This window comes from Astatotilapia calliptera, chromosome 18 (assembly GCF_900246225.1).
Source record: "Astatotilapia calliptera chromosome 18, fAstCal1.2, whole genome shotgun sequence".
NCBI classification, from domain to species: Eukaryota; Metazoa; Chordata; class Actinopteri; order Cichliformes; family Cichlidae; genus Astatotilapia; species Astatotilapia calliptera.
In genome coordinates, this window is record NC_039319.1 from 23,037,843 (window position 1) to 23,059,116 (window position 21,274).

Consider the following 21,274-nt stretch of genomic DNA (forward strand, 5'->3'; position numbering starts at 1 on the left):
TTGTAGTCTTGGACTTTCCAGTCCTCTGGAAATTCATTTATTTCAAGCACTGTTGAGACAAGAGAATAACAGACAATGTCACACCAGTCTGCACCAGATACCCACATGGTAGGCATTTCACAAAGGGCAGTTTGCCACGTAGAGACAAGGGGGTTGAGTGGTGATGGTGGTGGGGCACACCAATACAAAAACACAAGTGAAAAATGTGAAGGGTGGGGGCTGTTACAGTGAATTTGTCATACACATGAACGCACAAGCCGATCAGAGACAAGGAGTTCACTCTGACGCTTCATTTGATGCAAAATGGGCTGCTGCTCAGACCTGTGCCTGATTTATAAAAGTTTAACAGGGTGACCCAACAAAAGTCATGGGATACTACAATGAAAAATAAAGCAATTCAACACTAAGAACATATTAAAATGTATATTGCATCAGAAATTTAGTGATAAAATGCACATACACACATTTCTCCCTAAAGTACAGTGAAAAAAGGTCTACGTTTTCATTCACACAACATAACCTTTATCCAAGGTTCAATATGCTGAAATTCTTTGAGAAATCCTTATTTAAATCTCCCTTGACTGCAAAACATAGATGTGAACCTTCACAAAAAGAGGAACAATCAACAAATTCCTCTTCTCTAACCACTTTGTTTGATTTTTTTTAGTTGCCAATCCAAACAGTTCTTGGGAGTAAAACAATACTACTAATAAAACAAAACAAAAACAAGAACAGGATTAGAATTTTTTTTTTTTAAGTAAAAACTAGTTAAAGAGTACATAATGGAAAACCAAATACCATTTGTTTATATCTCACCGTAAAAAACAAATTTTTAAAGCTGAAAGCCTCAAATTCAAGAATTCAAGGCCTATCCAACAAAACTTCCAAGCTCTCAAACAGAGTAAAACCGTGGAGATTTACTGGGATGTAAAAGATGCACAACTCTTTACAGTCAATCGCAACTTGGGATTAAAGCCATGCCACTTAACTCACATCTTACACGAGTCCATCCACCCTTACATTTCACTGATAGCTGTTATAAGGTCCACCATTGTTTATATGATATACAACAGCATAGGTAATTAGTACTGCAACAAGACTGTTTCCATATCAAAATATACAAAAAGGAGATTACCACTGAATCATTCCTTCATCCACCCAGGGCCTCAGGTCTGCCTCTCCTGCGCCTTCCCTCTCTTTTTTCCCCATACAATAATTTAACAGATTCCACTGAAGTCCACCCACATATTTGCATTGAAATGTAAACATTCATCCATAAAACACATAAAAAAACAAAACAAAAAAAACAGCCAAGTGAGCCAGATTTGTTTGTTGCATCCACTGTACAATTTCTGAATCCCACAGAGAAAGAGATCACCCTGAAATATAAATGTACTCTCACTGTTACACGGCAGCTATGACTTGTGCAAACACTTCTGCTAGACTACGCTTGTAAGGAGCTGGACGGAGGTTAGGTTCACAAAGGTATCGGAGGTCGGATGCAGCAGCCGGGAAGGTAGCCACTAAGCTTTATCTACACACCTGCGTGTTGATCAGGTTATAATTTAAACAACTTACAGACGGGTGGCAGCACGGATACAAAAAAACCAAAAAAAAAACCCAAAAAAAAAAAACCAGGACAGCCAGTGGCGGTAGACCCAAGCATACATGAGGCTTCTTATGTACAACTACAGTACCTATTATTAAGCTAAACCATGCTTTGGCGCCACAGCTTAGCTGACAACTGTTGCAATGTTGTTATTTTTCCTTTTGTCCCGATTTGTACATGCCCTGCGTCGAGAAACAATGACTCCGAATCGTCACGATCACAATCCGCATGATAGATTTCTTCAGAGAGGCAGCAAAAAACGTGTTATGGAACTTTTTAGCATATACAGTGCAGGATGAGCACTACAGTCTGTATATGAAACAACATCCCGTTACACACGCACGCACACACACACACAACAGTATAAAAAAAAAAGAATCATATGAATATTGCAATATTGACTAATATTATCTTTGTTTTCCCTCCACACCTACTAAGACTACACTGAGAAGTTGTTGCCTGGCTTTTCTCCTGTGCACTTCCTAAAATTAGAACAGCTGAAGCGTCCGAGGCATTTATAGCAACTTAAAAAACAAACAAACAAACAAATTAAAAAACAACAAAACAAAAACAAATAATCATTAAAAAGTCATAAATAAGTTTCTTCGTTTAAAACAACAAATATTTATAATTACATCCGTTAGAGGCGCCACAGTGATTTGAGAACCGAGAGAGAAATCGAGCAACTCTGAAGTAAACTTCGTTTGGCAGTCATTAATCTGTTAACAGTGTTGGAGGATGCGTGTGGTACTGAGAAATGCAGACTCTTTGTTTCTGTGATGATGTGGGACTTGGTCACAGTTTTCTGGACACATGCAAGGCCTTTAAATGCAAGTACGATAGCAGGTCAAAGCCTCATCTTCTCTGACCTGTGATCCCTGCAAAATAGAACTGAACAACTAACGCCCTTCTTTGTCTTTTGACTTGGTTTTCTGCGGTGTGGTACCCTGTGATCCCAGCTTGCTGCTGGGTTCCGACTGTGACGAGTTGATCCAGGATGCCTTGAACGCCTTTGACTGTGTGACAGGAAGCGTGGGGCTTAGAGCCGCCTCCTCCAAGTCGTCAAAGTTCACTTCCTGGACCGCCTCCTGTTTCTTGAAGGAGTCTCTGCGCTCTGATAGAGCCAGCTTCCTCATCACCACCATCTCTTTTGAGTGGTTGTTGGTGCTGCGCTGTTGTGGCAAGGCAGCAGAGCGGTGGTGATCGCTGCCTCCGCTGGCTGTGTCCTGGTGGCCTCTCTGCCCTCCAATGTGTAGGCCCTGGCGGCCGTGCTCGCCTACGCAAACAAACCCTGTAGCTTTGTCTCCCTCTAGGTCCTCCAGCCCCTCTCCCTCAGACAAGGGCACCTCCATAGTGTGACGTCGGGTGCTGTAAGCCTTCCTATCTCCGTGGTAACCCCCAGTCATCTTGTCACCAGTCAGTTTCTCTGCTGACTGAACTCTCTTGAGCAGCGGTGAGCGCGGCGGTTCTGCGCTGCGAGGACGCACAGAATGACGAGCGATTGTAGGAGGTGACAAAGTCTTGCCGTGAAAACTGTGCAGGGACTTGGGGTGACTTGGGAGGCTAGATGGCGAGCATTGAGGAGAAAGAGATTGGGGTGGTGGGATACAGGCCAGAGGCGAAGGAGGGATGCTGCTGGTGGACTTGCAACGACCAGCTTTCGTGTAGCGACCCAAGACGTGAAGAGAACTGGGACGAGCCTGCGGTACGGGCGAGTTTGGAGAGCTGGAGCAAGGAGAAGAACTTGAATCTAACAAAAAAAAAAAAAAAAGAGTTTAGATTTAGTGGATACACTTCCTCCAGAAAGAGACAACTACATCACTACAAGAACGATTGTCCTCTTCTCTCACCTCCAGAGTGGTCAGGGGCTGGGGAGCGACAAGGTGTTGAAGGCCCAGGAGAGAGGCTTTGTGTTGGTGAGCCAGAGAGGCTGTCACTAGATGATTGGTGGAACCCCGAAGAGAAGCTACGACTGCTCTGCATGGGTGGAGGCGGTGTATGCTTAGACAGCTTCTTCAAGATGCTGCGTCGTCTGCTACAAAAGTAAATTAATAAAAAAAAAAAAAAATTGTAAAAAAGCAAATTTACATCATTTACATCTGAGACAAGGAGCCAACTCGTGTTACTGTAATGCTAATCAAAGCTTCTCTAGGAGCATCACTCCGTCTCTCTTACAAAAAGCTTTTCGGAGGCTTTAAGGTTTTTAATGCACGAATCAGACTTGCAGAATGAAAAAAAAAAAATCCTTTTTTTCCATTTGCCGACTTTATAATTGCAAAATCAGCAAATAGGAACTCTGCTATTTATCTGAGATCTAACATGAGGCTTCAAGGAGGAGTAAAACGTCCAATTCTTCAATATGATTTCATTCTCGCCCGTGTACCTGTCTTGTCCGTCCTTCCTCTTGCTCTTTTTGCTCCGCCGGGCCATCTTGGCCTTGTAGCTCGCTTTTCTAGCAGGTCCAACCTTGATAGAAGTGTTCTCCAGAGCAGTGGTTTGGAGGGTCACCTTGTTGCCACTCTGTCGCAAAAAAATAAAATAAAATAAAAAATTGAAATTTCTATTTAAATTCTTTCTTTAATTTGACAGTTTTAATCTTCCATACATTATAATGATCATTTTAAAAAAGCAACAAAAACCCTCGAAACAAAACACGTTATCCACATACCTTAAGCAAAAGCTCCACCACCTCAGTGTGTACGAGACCCTGGACCGACTCTCCGTTGACGTGAGTGATGAGGTCACCTGCCCTCAATCCTGCCTCGTGTGCAGGACTGCCCTCCTCAACGCACTAGATCCAAACAGACACAACCTCACAATTACTGGTAAAGCAACCATCTAAATGGCTGTTGCTGCGTTTCACCTATGCAATTAGTAAAACTAGTGTTTTTGGTTTACTTAGTTTAAACTTGTTGTGTGAAAAAAATGCCATGTATAGCAACAAAGTATCACGGCAGCATAAAGGTTTCATAAATAAAGGTATGCTTCTTGAAGAAATTTAAGAGAGGTCGCTGAGTCTGCTGACTTGATTTCATCAGTCAGCTTGTCCTACAGCTTCAGGGCTCTGACAGTGAGTGCACAATTAAAATTTTCAACCCCACCTCAGGACCAGATGAGAGTCAAGCGTTTGTGAATGTTAAGGTATATACAGACTCATATGAATCTAATTAGAGCATCTCTGAACCTTGAAGCAGACCATAGTGGGTGCCACTCCTGTTCCTGAACAGAAAACTGAGGCTACAATTCACACAGGTTTACCAAAACTGGCCAACAGAAGATTGGAAAAATGTTGGGAGATGAGTCTCAATTTCTGCTGCAACGTTCAGATGGTTGACAAAGCATCGATCCATCATGCCTTATAATAACGGTTCAGTGTGGTGTAATGGTGTGGGGAATATTTTTTTGGCTGCTTGGGCCTCTTAGTACTGACTAAGCATCGTTTACATGCAGCAGCCTGTCTGAGTATTGTTGTTGACCATGTCCATCATATTATGACCACAGAGTTCTCCTATAAAGTGAAAGGCTATGAAGAAGCTTTTATAAAGGCTTTTTTTTTTAAAAAGAGTGAGGAGGGTCAATTTTTGGGGTTCTATGAGTCTGACTATTGGCTTTCTGGTTGAGTGAAGCAGCTGTTGTCAAATCACGAGAATGTAAAACGAATCATACCAAATTGCATAAGCTTTGTTTAAAACCTCAGTTCAGTAAAAGAAAAAGTTTGACATGTTCCAACAGGAAACCAGCAGATGGCACAATTTCTTTGCCATGTGCTGGAAACTATTTTGAGTCATTTGGTTTTAAATTATACCTACGCATACCTAAAAACTAGCAAACAGTCTCTCAGTGTTTGCATGTTGCTGAGCTTGGTGATGCTGATTTCACTCATTTTTAGGGCCAGCGCAGAAAAAGAGGCCATAAAGTTATTTAAACATCTATGCTTTTGATTCCCAATATAGTATAAATCTAGTCAGTACCAGATAAGATCGCATACCCAGACCATGTGATGAACGGTGTAGACGTCACTGTCTCCCATGTAGACTCTGATGGCTCGCAGCGCAAACCCAAACCTTTTCCCAGAGCTGTGGATAACCACCGGAGGCCTGAGGCAGCTGACATTGACGGACAGATCGCGGCTGGGAGACGAGTCTCTGGACGAGGGGTTGGATGATAAGGACAAAGAAGATTTGGGGCTCGTAGGAGGACCTCCTGAGTCATCTAGTTAGGAGCAGAAGAGAAGCAGGAAGAAACACAGCTGAGTCTTTATAAAGTGTAAGCACTACTGTTTTTAAAATGCTGCATCCAGTAATTAAAACCAAACAAACACTGTTCTAATCTTGACTTCAATATAAATAATGTGTTTTACAATATTTACAATAATTACACAATATTAGGCTGTAGAGGGCACTGTGAATACATGAACACTCGTTTCTTGTCACCATTTTCTTTTAATTCCAAACACTTTCTATAATGCATTCATCCTGCAAAGATACCTGGGGTAATGATGAGTGAAAGGCCAGAGACTGATGCAGACTTGGGGACTTTTCCAGAGGGGGACCTGGGTTTCTCTGGGGTCTCTAACTGATGTGCGATGCGTCGAGATGCCCCCCTCCTGAAGGATGGCCTCGTACCTGTGCTGTTGCTCCGGAGACGGATGCGGCGCAGGTTGGAAACCATCCCATCTACAATAGTGGGTACAATGTGTGAGTACTAGTGTTTCACAGCAGCAAAAAAAAAAAAAGTAGATAAGGTAGTTTCTGCATTTATTATACTCTTACCCTCCTCATCAGCAGGGATGGCAACTCGAGGCATGATGTCAAAGCTCTGGGTGTTGTTCATTACCAGTGGGCTGGTGCTGCGTTCCGACTGTGAGGAGCTGGATGACGCACGTGGACGGAGACTGAGAAAGATAAAGGTAAAATGCAGGTCCAATAAAAATGCAGATTTTAGCTAAGTTTCTCTTTTAGAAATTGGGCAGTAAACAACAGTTTCCTTCCTAACTACACAATAAATGTCTTTCAACAATAAAAACAAGAAGAACTGCCAGTACGTTTTTTAAAAAGTGCATTACTTATAGGGCTGCAACGAGTCACTGAGTAATGTGAATGATTCAATTATTTTAAATTTAAAAAAAAAAAATGCTTGACGCACATTCTTTGCTTCGATGCACACGGCTCTGTGGTAAACGATTTAACATTTAACAAAAGTGTTTAACATTGATAACACAACAACAACAATAGTGATGATGACACAGTTTAACAAGTTGATACTGAGATGTTGAGCTCAGGTTTAGTGAAAGACAAAAGTGTTTCTAGTGTCCAAAACAGCAGCTCTGTTCCTGTAATCACCATTAAAACCATTACTGGGAAACAGCTAGTGAGAGTCCTTCATTGAAGCACCTGATCAACAAACTCAGACATTAAGAAAGGCCTCTTCATCCACCACCATTTACTTTACACAGCAAAAAAATCAGCTCTAAAGCTACAGAAGTAAAGCTACATTAAAATAGGAAGATGAGCTGAAGGCTGACTCCAGCCGTCCTTTTTATATGGAAGCAGTAAACACTGGGAAGTCTAAAGGGGGGCTTGGGGTGTTCTTATGTCAAGGCTTTTACTAAATTAATGAAATAATCAATAGCTGCAGCCCTAAATATTTTATTCGAAAACTGCAGCAAAATGAGCTTATTTGGTATTTTGTGGTTTTTAATCAATTTTCTTCTTAGATATCCTGTTTCTCTTTTATGGTTTAATGGTTCACTCCATTCAGCACCACACAGGGAGGCTTCAGTAAACGCTGAATGGATATATCACTTGTGTTTACACCCGTGGGCAATGTAAAGGCCTCCATCTGACATGCACGCAAGAAAACATCCAACTGGGGGAACTTTAGAATGGCTCATTGGTTTAATACAAAACGACGTGAAAAGACCTCTATAAAATTTGCCCTTTTGAAATAGGAAACGCTTCAACCCAATACGAGAGACTATTATATTTTGTGAATACAGAGAGGGCTGTGATAGTTTTGTTCTCATAATAAGGACATCACTCTCCCTTGTTCCATGCTCTCACCTCCCCCTGTGTCCATCTGCCCTCTTGTCTGCACTCGCCAAATGTTTGTGTCCGTCACCAGGGGAAAGGACTCCCCTGCCCTCCCATCGGTCCTCCTTCTCCTCGCTGTGGCTTCGGTCTGATGACGACAGGCTCAGGTTGGATGGAGTGGAGGTGGACAGGTGCTCTGTGCTGCTGTACACCTGGAGTTTAAGAGGAAAAAGGTGGCATGGATTAAAGAAGAAGGGTTTTTTTTTTTTATATCCTACAAATAACCAGAGGTATTTCATTAACCAAATTACAACACCAAAACAAAAAGTCTTGCTTTGTTCCATGAGCCAGGTATTAATATTGATTATAACTCATGAGTAGTAACGAGTACCTTGCTGAAGCGGTGGGCTACAGAGGAGAACTGTCGTAGCTCCAGAGATGATTCATCATCATTTGTTTCATCGTCATCTGAGCCCAGATGACAGTATCGCTCTGATCGGGCTGGAGGGAAACATGGTGGCATGCAATAAATGATCACAAACTGGGAACAGTTTCCTATCCAAATTAAAACTACCACCATGCTGCATTGCTACAAATTTAGCTCATAAAATCATCCATTTTCTGAGAGCTCATTTCCAAATGAATTTCTCCTCACAGGTTTTTAACAATGCAGTGCATCTACTTCATAAAAGGCCCACAGTCAGTAAATCCACATACTGTCAAAGTAGCTGGTGTCCTCCTCGCTCTCTAACTGTGGGATGAATTCAGCTTTCTGCCTCAGGAGACCATTCCAGTCCAGGCCAAGGAAGAAATTGTGCATCTTTACCTCAGTGGCCCCACCTGGAGAAAGAAGTTATTAAACTCAAATATGGGCATCGAGGTCCCCAGACTTGAGTCTGAGCTTGTCTGATCCCCAGCCAGACTCTTTGTTGCACTGAGGCGCCTTGAGGCATCTGTTGCCATGATTTGGTGCTATATAAATAAAACTTAACTGAATTTCATTCCATTCTCCTGGTCTCTGGCTTTATGCTTATTGTAAAACTAATTTGCTGCTATTTTCTATAAATTCAAGTTAATTAATAAGAAAATTTAAAAACAAGCATTTAGTGCTGTGCAACATAGGATGCAATAAGACATTAAATTTCAAGTCTCAGTCAGGTTTAAATGTCAAGAGTAAAAATGAGTTTTCAAATAACTTAAGTGTAACGGACTGCTTCAAAGTTTACCTGCAGTTACAGCAAAGGCCTGATCTGTGGTTTAACCAGCTTCCCGGTACAACCAAAAGCATCTGGTCAGCTGACCTTAATGATCTTTTGAAAGTGTGCATAATTAAAAGGCCTGAAAAGTAAAGAGGTCCTAACCCATACAGTGACCTAAACACAAACAAAGTGTAAAGAAGTCAAAACAGTGGAAATTTGAAGTCTAAAACATTCAAGTCAGAAAGCTCTAGAGAGCTTATTGATTACTGTGAACTAGTCGACCTCTCTGTCTCTATGGGAGGTCTATGGGAAACAATTTTATCAAGCCTGGTTAATGTAAAATTCTATTAATGAATAATCTGCCAAATAAACACACAGAAGACCTCAAATCCTTCCTTATTCCTGTGCCAACTTTATTTAAACTCTTAAAATTAAATTCCTCCACATGAGGCCTTGTGCAGACTATGACCTCCTGGTAAGACACCCAGTGACACATCTGTCACAAAAAGCATGTTTTTGCCTTTTTCTGGCCACCTCAGAGTCACACTGTCCCGAGGCCCAGAGAAGGTTTTTCATCCATCAGCAATCATGCTGTCACCAACCTGTTCCCAGGCGCTCCAGAGGGTTCTGCCTCAAAAGTCTGGTGATAAGGTCCTGAGCATCAGCTGGCAGGGCATCCTCTCCATCCGGCCAGATAATATCATCTGAACACAGGAGAGAATGCAATGAAGGGAACTAAAGGTATCTACAAAGCCCAGGGGACTGATGTGCCAAAATACAGAGATCTATTGCAGAATTTTGAGCGAGAGGATGACAAATGGATTGGATTTACATGTATAAAAATAACTAACTATGAGTTCAATTGAAAGATTTCCTACCATTAACCACTTGACCAAAGAGCTGCTCTGGTGTGTCTCCAAAGAAAGGCACACAGCCCACTAGGAACTCATAAAGGATGATCCCCATGGCCCACCAGTCCACAGGCTTCCCATAGCCCTGCCTCAGGATCACCTCTGGAGCGATATATTCTGGAGTACCACACACCTGTAGACAGGTTTAAAAAAAAAAAAACAGAGTTAAAGAGAAAAGGCGGATTTTAGAGAAGCTCAAAATCAGAGGAGATGAAAAAAAAAAGACAAGCGAGAAGAGACAAACCTGCTTGTCAATGAATTCTCTGGTATCCTTTTCAATGTGTCCTTCATACAAGTTGGTTGTCATGTTCATTAGGCCAATCTTTGAAAGTCCAAAGTCTGTCAGTTTAATATGTCCCATGGAGGTGATCAGCAAACTACAAAGGAAGTAAGCACAGAAATGTTTCATGTTACATCAAATGCTTGCCCTCAAAGCACTGGAATTTCATCTTTAGAGAAAAAAAAATATCAAAGACTCAAAGTTTGAAAATATTCTGCTCTATCTTCAGAAAGATTCCATCTCCCTACAGATCACTGCAAGTTTAAAAATGATGAAAGCTTTTAAGTTATTTAGCGCTGCCTTAAGGCGTTCACAAGAAATATGGGGGAGGGGGGAAGGAATAAGAATATTCTCCTTGTTCATCCGTTTGCCTGACTTACTTGTCAGGTTTGAGGTCTCTGTGTACAATGCCGTAGTTGTGAAGGTACTCTAAAGCCAAGACAGTCTCAGCAAAATACATCCTGGCCATGTCCACAGGCAGAGGCCCACCGATATTCTTCAACAGATTGGCACAATCTCCACCTTAAAAACACAAATGAGGCCACCATGAAAAACGCTTTCAGGTCAGGTGACTTAGACTTAAAGGTGTACCTTGTATGGTAGATATATAAGAGCTTGGTGTGCATGTGTCTCTATGTGTCTACAGTCTGAGCCAACTGTACCTTCCACATATTCCATAACCATGCACAGGTGCCTCCGTGTCTCAAAAGAGCAGAACATGGAAACCACAAATGGGTTTTCAGCAAAGGTGAGGATGTCTCGCTCTACGAACACCTGTTGGATTTGATTTCTAAGGATCAGATTCTGCCTGTAGATCTTCTTCATAGCAAAACGCTGACGAGTGTCTTTGTGGCGCACCAGAAATACGGCCCTGTGTAAGAGAACAGAGGCAAAAGGAAGGGGAGAGGCAGTGACAACACAAAGAGAGACAGAATAAATAATCAGCAATAATCAACAAAGAAAGCAGGGAGATAATACAAAGAAAATCAATTGTGGGAATCACATAGTGGTAAATATCAGTTCAGACTGGAAATGAAACTGCCCTGACTAATTCCAGCCTGAACACAAAAATACTACAAAAACACATCCACATTTTAGTTTCCACTTTTATTTAGATCTCTGTGGTTCTTGGTGCGACTGACTCAGTCAAACGCAAACAAAGAAGTCTGTCTTACTCACCCATAGGCGCCGTTGCTAATGAGCTTTATAGTCTCAAAGTCGCTTTCCAGTGGTTTCCTACGAGGAGGGGTGCAGGCTGCACGGCTCTGAATCATGCAAATCCCAACGAGAGAGAAAGAGAAAGGGGGAGAGGAAAAAAATTACAGCTGCTGTGTTACTTTTGGAGAATTTTTTTCATGTTAACGAGAGCTCCATTTATCACTTAAATAGCATTGAATCAAGAATAATCTGCATGCTCTGCCAAATGGCATTTAATATTTCTTTGGTGCATATGCCACAGCCGTCAAGTTCGTCACCCACCACAGTTAATCCTGTCACAGACACAATTCAGCTCTGCTTTATCAACTGGAGCATCTTTTATGCACGCAACACAAATTGCTAGAGAAAAATGATTTAAAAAACAAAAAAACAACAACAACGATGCAAAGAGTATGCCAAATCCACACAGTGAAAGGCTGAAGGCTGGGATTTTGGGAACCTGCTAATACATCCAGTGCTGTGGAAAGGTATTTGCCTATTCCAAACTTCTTAGGTTTTTCACATATGCGTCACACTTCAATGTTTCAGATCAAACAAATTTTAATATTAAACAAAGACAAGCCAAATTTTCTTAATTATGATTTCATTCATTCATTCATTAAGAAGAAAAAAAAAACTATCCAAACTTGCCTGGACTGTATTTATAAAAAAAAAAAAAAAAAGGCTGTTATTGAGCCATTCGGAGGTGGACTAGCTGGTGTGTTTTGAATCATTGTGCTGGTACATAACCTAGGTGATCTTTGGTTTACGCCATGAACTAATGGCCAGACACCCTCCTTCAGGATTTTCTGGTAGAATCTCTTCATTATTGTTGAATGATAACCTCTGACCTTAACTGAGGCAACTGAGGATTGGATGTTTTTAGATGATGTTCTAGTTTTTTTTGTGATAAGTCCTCAATGCAGGTCACTCCTGGGAACGTTCACCATTGTTCCAAGTTTTCTCCATTGTGGATAATGGCTCACACTGTGGTTCACTTTGGCAAACTTTCCAAACTAGCAGATGTCAGTGACTTTTTTTCCCCTCGACTGTTTCTTTAAATCGTGACACGATGTGCCCGTCTCATTTTGATGGACAGCTTCTATTTAAGTGATCTTTTTGATTCAGCAGGTCTGGTCGTAACCAGGCCTGAATGTAGCTTGTGAAATGAAATTCAGTTTTTCAAAAAAAATGTGGTTAATCAGTTAATTTATTATTTAAGGAGGCAATTACTTTTTCACAGAGGGTTAGGTAGGTTTAGAAGTGTTTAGTAATAAAATTTCTTTGATGATCATTTATGTGTGACAGATATGGAAAAAAACCCTAAGAAATCAACACCGTATCAACAAAGGTTGCCACTCGGTGACTTAAAAACTAGTAAGACAATCTTAAAGCAAATAAATCTAATCTAAAGGATGTGGAATATTTTTAAAATACGTGAGACATGAGCGCCATCTGTTCTTCCTGGGTCACTTTAGGGTTCACTGTATGCATTTGGTAACCGTTTAATGTAAGCTTATACCTGTGCAGATGTTGCCTCTCCAGTGTCATCAGACTCTCTGCTCGCTGATCTGTGAATCGGGCTAGTATGCTCCAAATGAACCATCTCTGTAACGGCAGCAGACAAAACAGATCCAACTTTATTAAACGCCAGTGCGAATCAAAGTTAAAAATCACAAAACTGTCACTGTATCTTACGAGATTAGTTCACAATGATTTATTTAAGCTAACTGCATTAGGGTTTTCAAATTTATCTGAAGTAAGCAATAATGAGATAGAAATATATATATATTTTTTAAATCTGCACCTTCCAGGGGGTCTCTGGTGAGGCCCAGCTGGCTGATTATGTATCTGGGAATATCAGTTTTGATGCCTTGTCCTACTTTAGCTTGACCCTCTGCAGCCTCCAAACGTTGGTAAAACTCCTCTGGATCAAACTCCTGGATTCAAAATATAAAAAATAAAGGAAAGACAGTTCAGGTTTCACTCAAATATACATTACTTTGTTGACATAATATGTAGAAAAGCTTCAACTACTACATCGGGAAACGATGGATCAAACATTGTAATACAATTAAAAATGCTGAAAAATGACAGAAAAATGTTTCTGCTCCAATCTGGGCTTTTTTTCTGGCCTGGAAAACTGGAGCATCACTGGCACCTTACTAACAACAGACCCAGGCTAGCAAGGTGAACTTGGCTTAGTAAACAGTAAGCTGGGTTATTATTACTGCACAAACTAATCGCTACTACAAGATGTCAACATCATGTATGAGTCAACTTTCACGCATGCATCTAAGCTAATGGACATAGTGTTATTACGTCACTCGTAAAGCTGTGATTATTACTGCGTCTGTCATTGAGTCTTACCAGACACTCCAACAGCCTGGCAGGCCTGGAGATGATGATGAGAATCTTCTTGACCAGTTTGGTGATGATGGTCACCTCCTCGCTCTCTGAGCGCTCATACGCCTGAACAGAACAAATAGTGATGTGATTATTATAGTGACCTAATCCATTTGACACAAGCCATGAGCCACCACAACTCATCCAAAGAAGCTGTCTGCACTTGTCGGGTGATATTTTTAGCATCCATTTCATCCCCTTACATTGTCTGGTGGTGATTCAAGGGCTGGTATTTCAACATGTTGAATCAATACTCACTGCATGCTCTGCCAGGCTTATAAATAATGGAAAAACATTTGACTTTTTAACACTCATTCTTGCTTATCTAAATCCAACAGCGCTTTGATCAAACAGCAGGTTCAGAAAGTGTATGATAGAGGTGGTGAAACAGTCAGAGGAGCGATTATTCAGCAGTCAGTTTAAAACAAACTCTTGCCCTGCTAAACACAGAAAAATCCACTCTAAAAAAAATTGTAAACACCTTTATGAAAAAGCAACACTAGCAAGCAACTCAACATATGCATTTTAGCATGTGGAGAAGGGTCAAAACAATTTCTGTGGCCACAAAGAATATACTAATTAAAGAAATTATTATATGACAAAATAATCATTTGAACCACTGTTTTGCTGTAGAATACACAATCATTACAAAACTGAACACTTGACCACTGCACACCCCTATGTAATAACACAAAATACAGAACATTATTGACGGATGGAGTGGAATCAGCAGAATATTAACAGAGGAAATGGGCCTTTTCATTTCAATGTTCAGTGTCCTCAGTGCTGCTATAGTACAGCATGCAATGTCCCAGAGGGCAACCTGAGCTACCAACAATAACACCAGCTAGAAACATCTTAGAAAGAACCAACACTCCCTGACTGTTTGAAAAAGAAAAGAAGAGAAAAAAAATTCTCTGTATGAAAAAGATGAAAAATCATTTACTAAAGATGAGAGACACCCACCTCATGCAACAGCTTCTCCAATTTCTCCTGCAGCTCCATGAAGTACCTGGAGGTCACCAGGCCATTCTGGGACTTGTCCAGACAGTCTCTGGCGAGCTCCACCAGCTGGTGCTGAATGAATCCAAGCACACCATCAGCCAGGGGCAGAGCGGTGTCCGGGGAACACTCTGCAATGATGTCGAGCAGCCGACCCTCCATCTGGGCCGTCGCCTGGGAAACAAAAATGAAAGCCTTCGTTTAAACCAGTACTGCATACATTTCTAATCCATTTAGTGAGCAGTTGAAGATTTTAACTTTGATTATGAGACTTTCACACAGAAAGGGAGCTACCTTAGGGAAACGTTCTTTATAGACGTGATTCATCATGACAATCTCATTGTCAAACACCCCACAGGTCCGTCCAGGGCTTCACAGAAAGAAGACAAAAGGAGAAAAAAAACAAAAACCAGATAAAAATATTACAAATGTCAATATTTTTTTGCACAAATGCCATTAACAAATAATGGAGACCAAACTAAAATAAAATGAAAAACAACTGAACTAAGTGGCAAACTGAACTGATGAAATCAACATTTATATCTTTACTGAACAGCCATACACACAACAAGCTATAACATTTTATGACCACATTAACAATTAAAGTGTTGACTAACATTCTAGGTCATACAAACAGCGTGTTTGACACAATTCAGATCAGGCTCTCATGTTCACCATCCACGACTACACGTGTTGCACCCAGAGGGTTTCGGTTACACGCAGGGGTCTTTTTAAACCCTCCTTACAAGTTCCAAATCAATGTACTGTCAGCACAAATGTTAAAAATAACAGTCCTGGGTGCTCCCTTACACTACGTTGCATACTAAAAATGACAATAATGTCAATATGCGACATGAACTTAACTTGTTCTGGGTAACCACAACAGTTGCACACGCGGTATGAATTTATTTCAGGGTAATGGCAACTGCTTAGACCACTCGGAACTATTTTGAGGCTGCAAGAAATCCTTTTACGCAACTTGTAGAGCAAATTTAGAACAACGGCGACACATGTCAATCAGCTGCTGTTGATTTAGATGCATCATTAACAACTATGCAAAGGTCAGGTAAAACCCAAGGGGGAGATTTCTCCCCGGTGTAATTGCTAGAGTTACCCAGATGTACTTATAGAGTATTAGTGTACACATGCAGTGCGAATTACTGCATGTGGCACAGGCATGGACACGTCACCAAAAAAGCAACCACATCAACGGGCTGCCAAAATCCTCCCCAGCCTGTCATAAAAACTCTACAGCAACCTCAAAACAGCCTGCCATTGCAGCTATTCAGAGGGATGAGTCCAGCAATGCCAAGTGATGAGGAAAAGGTTTTATTCTATTCCAGGGGATCACGCACAAATGGCACAGAGGGTTTTTCCAGAGCCACATTAAATAATTATCCCAACATATTCTTTCCAGACAGTATTTAATTTATCTTTTTATAATCATGTGCGAAATATCTCCTGAAAAACCATTAAGCCTACTTTTGTTAGACTGGGCTGGAGTGGCAGCCTCACCAAACAGGGCAGTGCTCATTCACATACAACTTTACAATGTTCTAAAAAGAGCAACTACAACTACTTAAGGTGGCAAGCTTCGTGAGCTTAAACCTTAGCACAGTCTATCCCACATTTGCTGTTTAACTGTTTAACAGGTAAAGTTATTTAATTTACTATAAGCTTTGATTACTTGGTGAGTATGTAGTAAAGCAGCAGGAACGGGTAGCATGTTAGCCACGCTAGTTACAAGTTTGAGGTTTTCATTTTATACCCCGTTAGCAGATCTTCTCTTTCTGTTGTGAGAAAATGTGCATATTTAAAAAAAACAAAAAAACAAACACACTTTTTTTTTTTTAAGGGAAAATTTAGAGCACAGTTCAGTTTAAATATGGCACATATGATCACACCAGTGAAGAGAAACCTTGATTTGAAACTACAATTTAGCAGCACAAGACCACAACAAGTGGCGCTCTTTTCAACTAAGATCAGGAAACTAAAGCTACAATTCAAATAAGCTCAACATCAGCCGATGAAATATTATGCCTGGTCTGATGAGTTCTGATTTCTGGTGCGAACATGATAAAGAGCTCGCTGTATTCAAATGGCCTCTATAATCACCAAATCTCAACTAGGGATGGGTATCATTCAGGTTTTATCTGATACCGGTGCCAAATCTGTACTTTTGAAACGGTGCTGGTGCTTAAACGGTGCTTAAAGAATAGAGAACACAAACTTTGTCCAAAAACTTATGTTTTTATTTTTAGCAGTCTCTTTTTTTCTGCAAAATGATAAGCAACACACATGGGGCGATCCGCGCTAACTCGCTAATGGAGATTTACCACACCCGCAGCAGATGTGCTTGTTGTGAAGTCTTGCAGCAAGCTATCAAATACGGTGCATTTCTCGGCTTTTAAAAAACGCTATGCGTCGCTAGGTGTTTCATCAGATTCGAAGTGTCACCTCCTTTGCACAGTGTCACCTTAAAGCACTTGTTGCAGGCTGCTGAGTTTGCATCTTTTGCTGTGAAGTACAGCCAGACTTTTGACCGCTTCGCCTTGGGCATTTTTAATCTGTAGCTCTGCTCTAAAAGAGCGTACGTACCTGAGCCCGCCTACTATTCTTGAAAAGCTAAAATGATTGGCTAGAATCCAAAGTGTATGACATCTCAGGAAAAAAGAAAAAGAAAAAAAAAAAGCACAGAAATAAAGCACCGAAATGTGCGCTGCTTTTCGGTCTGGTTACTACCGTTTATGTCAGAACCGCCATAATGGCACCGGATATCGGTACCCATCCCTAATCTCAACCCAATGGAGCTTTGTATCATGGACGCACAGCAGACAATTGTGCAGAAACGGAGTGATGCTGTCATGTCAATATGGACCAAATTCTCTGAGCAATGTTTCCAGCACCTTGTTGACACTAAACCATGAAAATTTTAAGGCAGTTGTGAAGGCAAAGAGGGTCCAATGAAGTACTATTAAAGTGTATCTAATGAATTGATATATAAGGGTATATAGAATGTACAGTTAGTATAATAAGCCTTTAATAACACAACAGTTTTATCTTTGTGCTTAAGTGGTGTGTGTGGTGAGCTGCTGTATACAACTGCTACTGCAGCACATAATTAAATCTACGAGACTGAAGCCAGTTGGGGGGATTTCGGTTCCACCCTTTCAAAACAAACGGCCCAGTGAAGTATGACAGAAATGTTTGTGTAACAGAGACAGTCTATATGCTGCATCAGCATATAGTATAGGAAAGTTACCTGAGACTGCGTGAGCGGACCCTGACAGGGGGCATGGGGTGGGCTCCTTCTTCATCTGCCACACTTTCTGGGCTCGGAAAATGTTTGAAGAGGAAGTGAAGATCCTCTTGCGTGGGCTGAAAGGGCAACTGGTGCAACAACTCCTGTGAAGAAGAGGACTGGGAGGGAAAAGTGGAGAAGAGAAAAAAAACCCAGGGAAGTAGGGTCAATGGTTAAGTTGCATTTATTGATTCTTTTTTAAATTAACGAAATAAAAAACAAAACAAGCAATCAACCACTGCCACTACCACTTTTATCCATTTTTATTTAAATATTCATACGTAGGCGGGGCTGTGCTTTGATTATATAACATCCTGTGTTAAAAGGCTTCCTCTGGTAAGACTCACACGTCTGCTCTCTCCGACTCACTCTTTATCCTGTTAATACCAAAGTCTTAAAGACTTTCATGTTACACTGCAGATCTTAATTAGATGCACCACCTTATATGGACATGCAGAGAGTTGATTTGTGATGTAAAAAACATCATGAATCCCTTCCTACATGAAAAGAAAGACTCAGTGAACTTTATAGATTCCCCAAAGCATTTTTCAGTAGGATTTCGCCCTTTTCACGCAGCACACATGGAGACAGGCAGCATGTGTGAATGTTTTGCTTTGTTTTTTTTCCTTTCCAAGTCAGGATGTGTGACACACCGCCTGGAATTTATGAGAACTCCCATTTGGCTAGGATCTTGTGTATCCCAGGAAGAGCAGAGAGAAGAGTGGCTCATTGGCCAGAGGAAAAACAGAAGAGCCAACGAGAAAGAAAAGCAGAGCGAGACAGTGAGAGACACTAAAAGGAGGAGAAAAAAACAAAGAAAAGAAAGAAAAGAAAGCAACAGAGCAAGGACGTGACAGAGCAGTGATAGGAAGGTGGGGGTGGGGGTGAAGGGGCTACGCTGAGCAGGAAACTAGAGACTTGTCAGAATCGACTAAGAGCTGCATAAAGACCTCACTGACAGCAGGCCTGAAAGGGGCATTGTACAGGGAGGGCTGACTTCACCGTCTCAAAGCCATGTGGTTGGCCATACAGAATTTCAGCAGAGACGCAGGAGCTGGGTATTGTTTTCCATTTGAGCCAACTGCAGGTTCAGCGATGGCTTTCGAGATAAAATCCTAATAATCACCATAGAAGACATCGGCAAACAGCTGACAGGTATAGCTGGGCAGCACAAAGTGTGCTTGCAGTATTCCTGAAAGGGAAAGCTGAGTAGGGAAATGATGTGGTACAGCCCCTGCTCGTTTGTGATGTCATCCAGGAAAAAGAAACGGCAAATTTCAACAGGACCGGTATTATTGTAATGATAAGCTTTATTATTCCCGTACTTTCCCCTCAGTCAAAAGAGGACACGCTCAGATCAACTCAGTTCGTCTCGTGTGATGTCATTCATTTAATGATGGACACATGGTAAATAATTCACACAACCTCCTGTGTTTTGGTTTCCCCTTTCCCCAAGTTTTTTTTGTTGTTGTTGTTGAATAGGAGGTAGAGAAATATACCATTATGAGAAAACTTTTATGCCTTTTGACTTAAAAAACAAAACAAAACAATGACAACAAAATTTACTTTTTACCACATTTAATACTGTTTCAATAATTATAGGAAAACTTGGGGGAAAAGGCATCTGAGGACTAATTCTAATATCCTCTCCAAGGTGGAAAATATGACACATGGTCGATGATGGAGGGATTCATCATCCTTGGACGTATCCTGTTATGGCTGCCTGAGTCATTAAAAAGGATACCAGGATCCATCTCCAGACAGCTGCTTTATAAACCAACCGGTGCCCGAAGCTGTCAGTGTGAAGTTTTCCAACCACTTTACTGTATCAGTAAAACTAATTATAATCAAAAATGTCACAAATTTGTAGCGATAATAATGCTAAAGCGACAAGAATGCTCTGTAGATGTAACGAAAACAATCATTCAAACCCCCCGTAGACTTAAAAGCTAGTTGTAAAAAGTTGGCAGTCTGCTTCCTTGCCAAGGAGGTTGCAGTTAGTCTGGATTTATATCGACTGCAACTCAATCTGAGAAAGACAAGCTGTCACAGAGGAAATGGCAAAAAACCCAAAACAACCAAAGACTAAAACCACAAAACTTTTCTCTACTACTGTTTATGGCGAGTGACCCGGTAAGTTTAAAGTGAAGTTCAAGTTCTAAACTGTGAGTCAGTAAGATTTTTTTTTTAATGCTAAAACACAGTAAACATTCCTTTTCTATGAACAAGATACAGTGAAGTAACTCTGACGAGCTATGTAATGCTGATGCTACTTCTAAAATATTTCACAACCACTGTGGAAGCTTTGTTCTAGTATTCCTTCCTTGTACGGTATGTGCAATAGGCTAAAACTAACCAATAAATAACACAAGCCAATTCTATTAAAATTCATATTTTTGGCTAATTACTGCTTTCATGTGGTGTTCACGAGACTACGACTGATTTGGTGACCAGTAACCACAAAATACCAATTTTTAAAAAGGTAAAAATTACAGGTAGCAGTGGTAAGATTGGTTCAGTGGAACAGATTGTTTTGCTTTTCACGTGAAAGATCTGTGAAAAGTTCCCTGTGGGGTTGCCTCAGGATAAAAACTCCAATCAAACATGCGAGATACCTGCTGTGTGGCGACGCCTTGCTAATAAGGGAGAAGACAAAAGTAGGACAGTTAGCAGACTGTCCCACAGACTTAAACTACTCAACTCTGAAACAAACTATTGAAGTGCCATTCAGTGGGAGAGAGGACACTGACGCAAAAGGAGAGGACGTTATCTTCATAACCAAAGCCTGCAGTGTCCAGCGACCAGCTGTCAGCTACAGAGCGATGAGCAAATCTTTACAGACCTAGCCAAACATTTTGGCAGTTACACAAATTTTATTATTCATACACTTTTTTTTTTATTAATGGAAGTTATTTTTCGAAGACTTCTGCCATGTCGACAATCGAGCATTTTATAACTTTTAAAAGGGTTGTGTGCACAGAGTCTATGTTTACAGTGTTGACCATTCTTTTTCATAACATCTACAATTTTTGGTGGTGTTCTACAAAAGGGGGGGGGTAGAATTGGATCAGCAAATCCACAGGATGGCTTTGGAAAATGTGAAGGATGGCATAAATTTTAAAACTTTATTTGCACAAGTTTTAAAGCTTTAGCTAACAAAAGACCTACCCTGTGGCCATTCAAACCACACCAAAGTAATTAAGTAACAGACAAACAATTACATGTCAAATATTTTCCTGTTTTGTTTGTTTTTCCACTATTTACTACAGAGATTTCTTTTTTCTTTTTTTCAACAATGGGTCCACATTTTTTGTGAATTGATAAAATCTTTGTTTTA

At 40.8% G+C, this 21,274-nt stretch overlaps 1 protein-coding gene across 7 annotated transcripts in view; it reads right to left on the reverse strand.

The window, feature by feature from the left end:
* The window catches only part of mast3a (microtubule associated serine/threonine kinase 3a), a 30,697-nt gene continuing 9,423 nt past the window's right edge, over window positions 1–21,274 (reverse strand). For all 7 annotated transcript variants that reach the window (XM_026148875.1, XM_026148878.1, XM_026148874.1 and 4 more), the window contains 22 exons: window positions 17,899–18,056; window positions 14,931–15,006; window positions 14,601–14,810; window positions 13,599–13,700; window positions 13,036–13,168; window positions 12,751–12,836; window positions 11,211–11,296; window positions 10,694–10,902; window positions 10,412–10,553; window positions 9,996–10,128; window positions 9,719–9,884; window positions 9,443–9,544; window positions 8,359–8,481; window positions 8,033–8,142; window positions 7,672–7,853; window positions 6,382–6,503; window positions 6,097–6,285; window positions 5,598–5,821; window positions 4,278–4,400; window positions 3,993–4,129; window positions 3,460–3,644; window positions 1–3,359 (listed from right to left, as the gene is read on the reverse strand). In XM_026148875.1, the coding sequence (XP_026004660.1) occupies window positions 2,509–3,359; window positions 3,460–3,644; window positions 3,993–4,129; window positions 4,278–4,400; window positions 5,598–5,821; window positions 6,097–6,285; window positions 6,382–6,503; window positions 7,672–7,853; window positions 8,033–8,142; window positions 8,359–8,481; window positions 9,443–9,544; window positions 9,719–9,884; window positions 9,996–10,128; window positions 10,412–10,553; window positions 10,694–10,902; window positions 11,211–11,296; window positions 12,751–12,836; window positions 13,036–13,168; window positions 13,599–13,700; window positions 14,601–14,810; window positions 14,931–15,006; window positions 17,899–18,056 (3,849 nt within the window). In that variant the 3' untranslated portion in view covers window positions 1–2,508. The remainder of the gene's footprint in view (window positions 3,360–3,459; window positions 3,645–3,992; window positions 4,130–4,277; window positions 4,401–5,597; window positions 5,822–6,096; window positions 6,286–6,381; window positions 6,504–7,671; window positions 7,854–8,032; window positions 8,143–8,358; window positions 8,482–9,442; window positions 9,545–9,718; window positions 9,885–9,995; window positions 10,129–10,411; window positions 10,554–10,693; window positions 10,903–11,210; window positions 11,297–12,750; window positions 12,837–13,035; window positions 13,169–13,598; window positions 13,701–14,600; window positions 14,811–14,930; window positions 15,007–17,898; window positions 18,057–21,274) is intronic.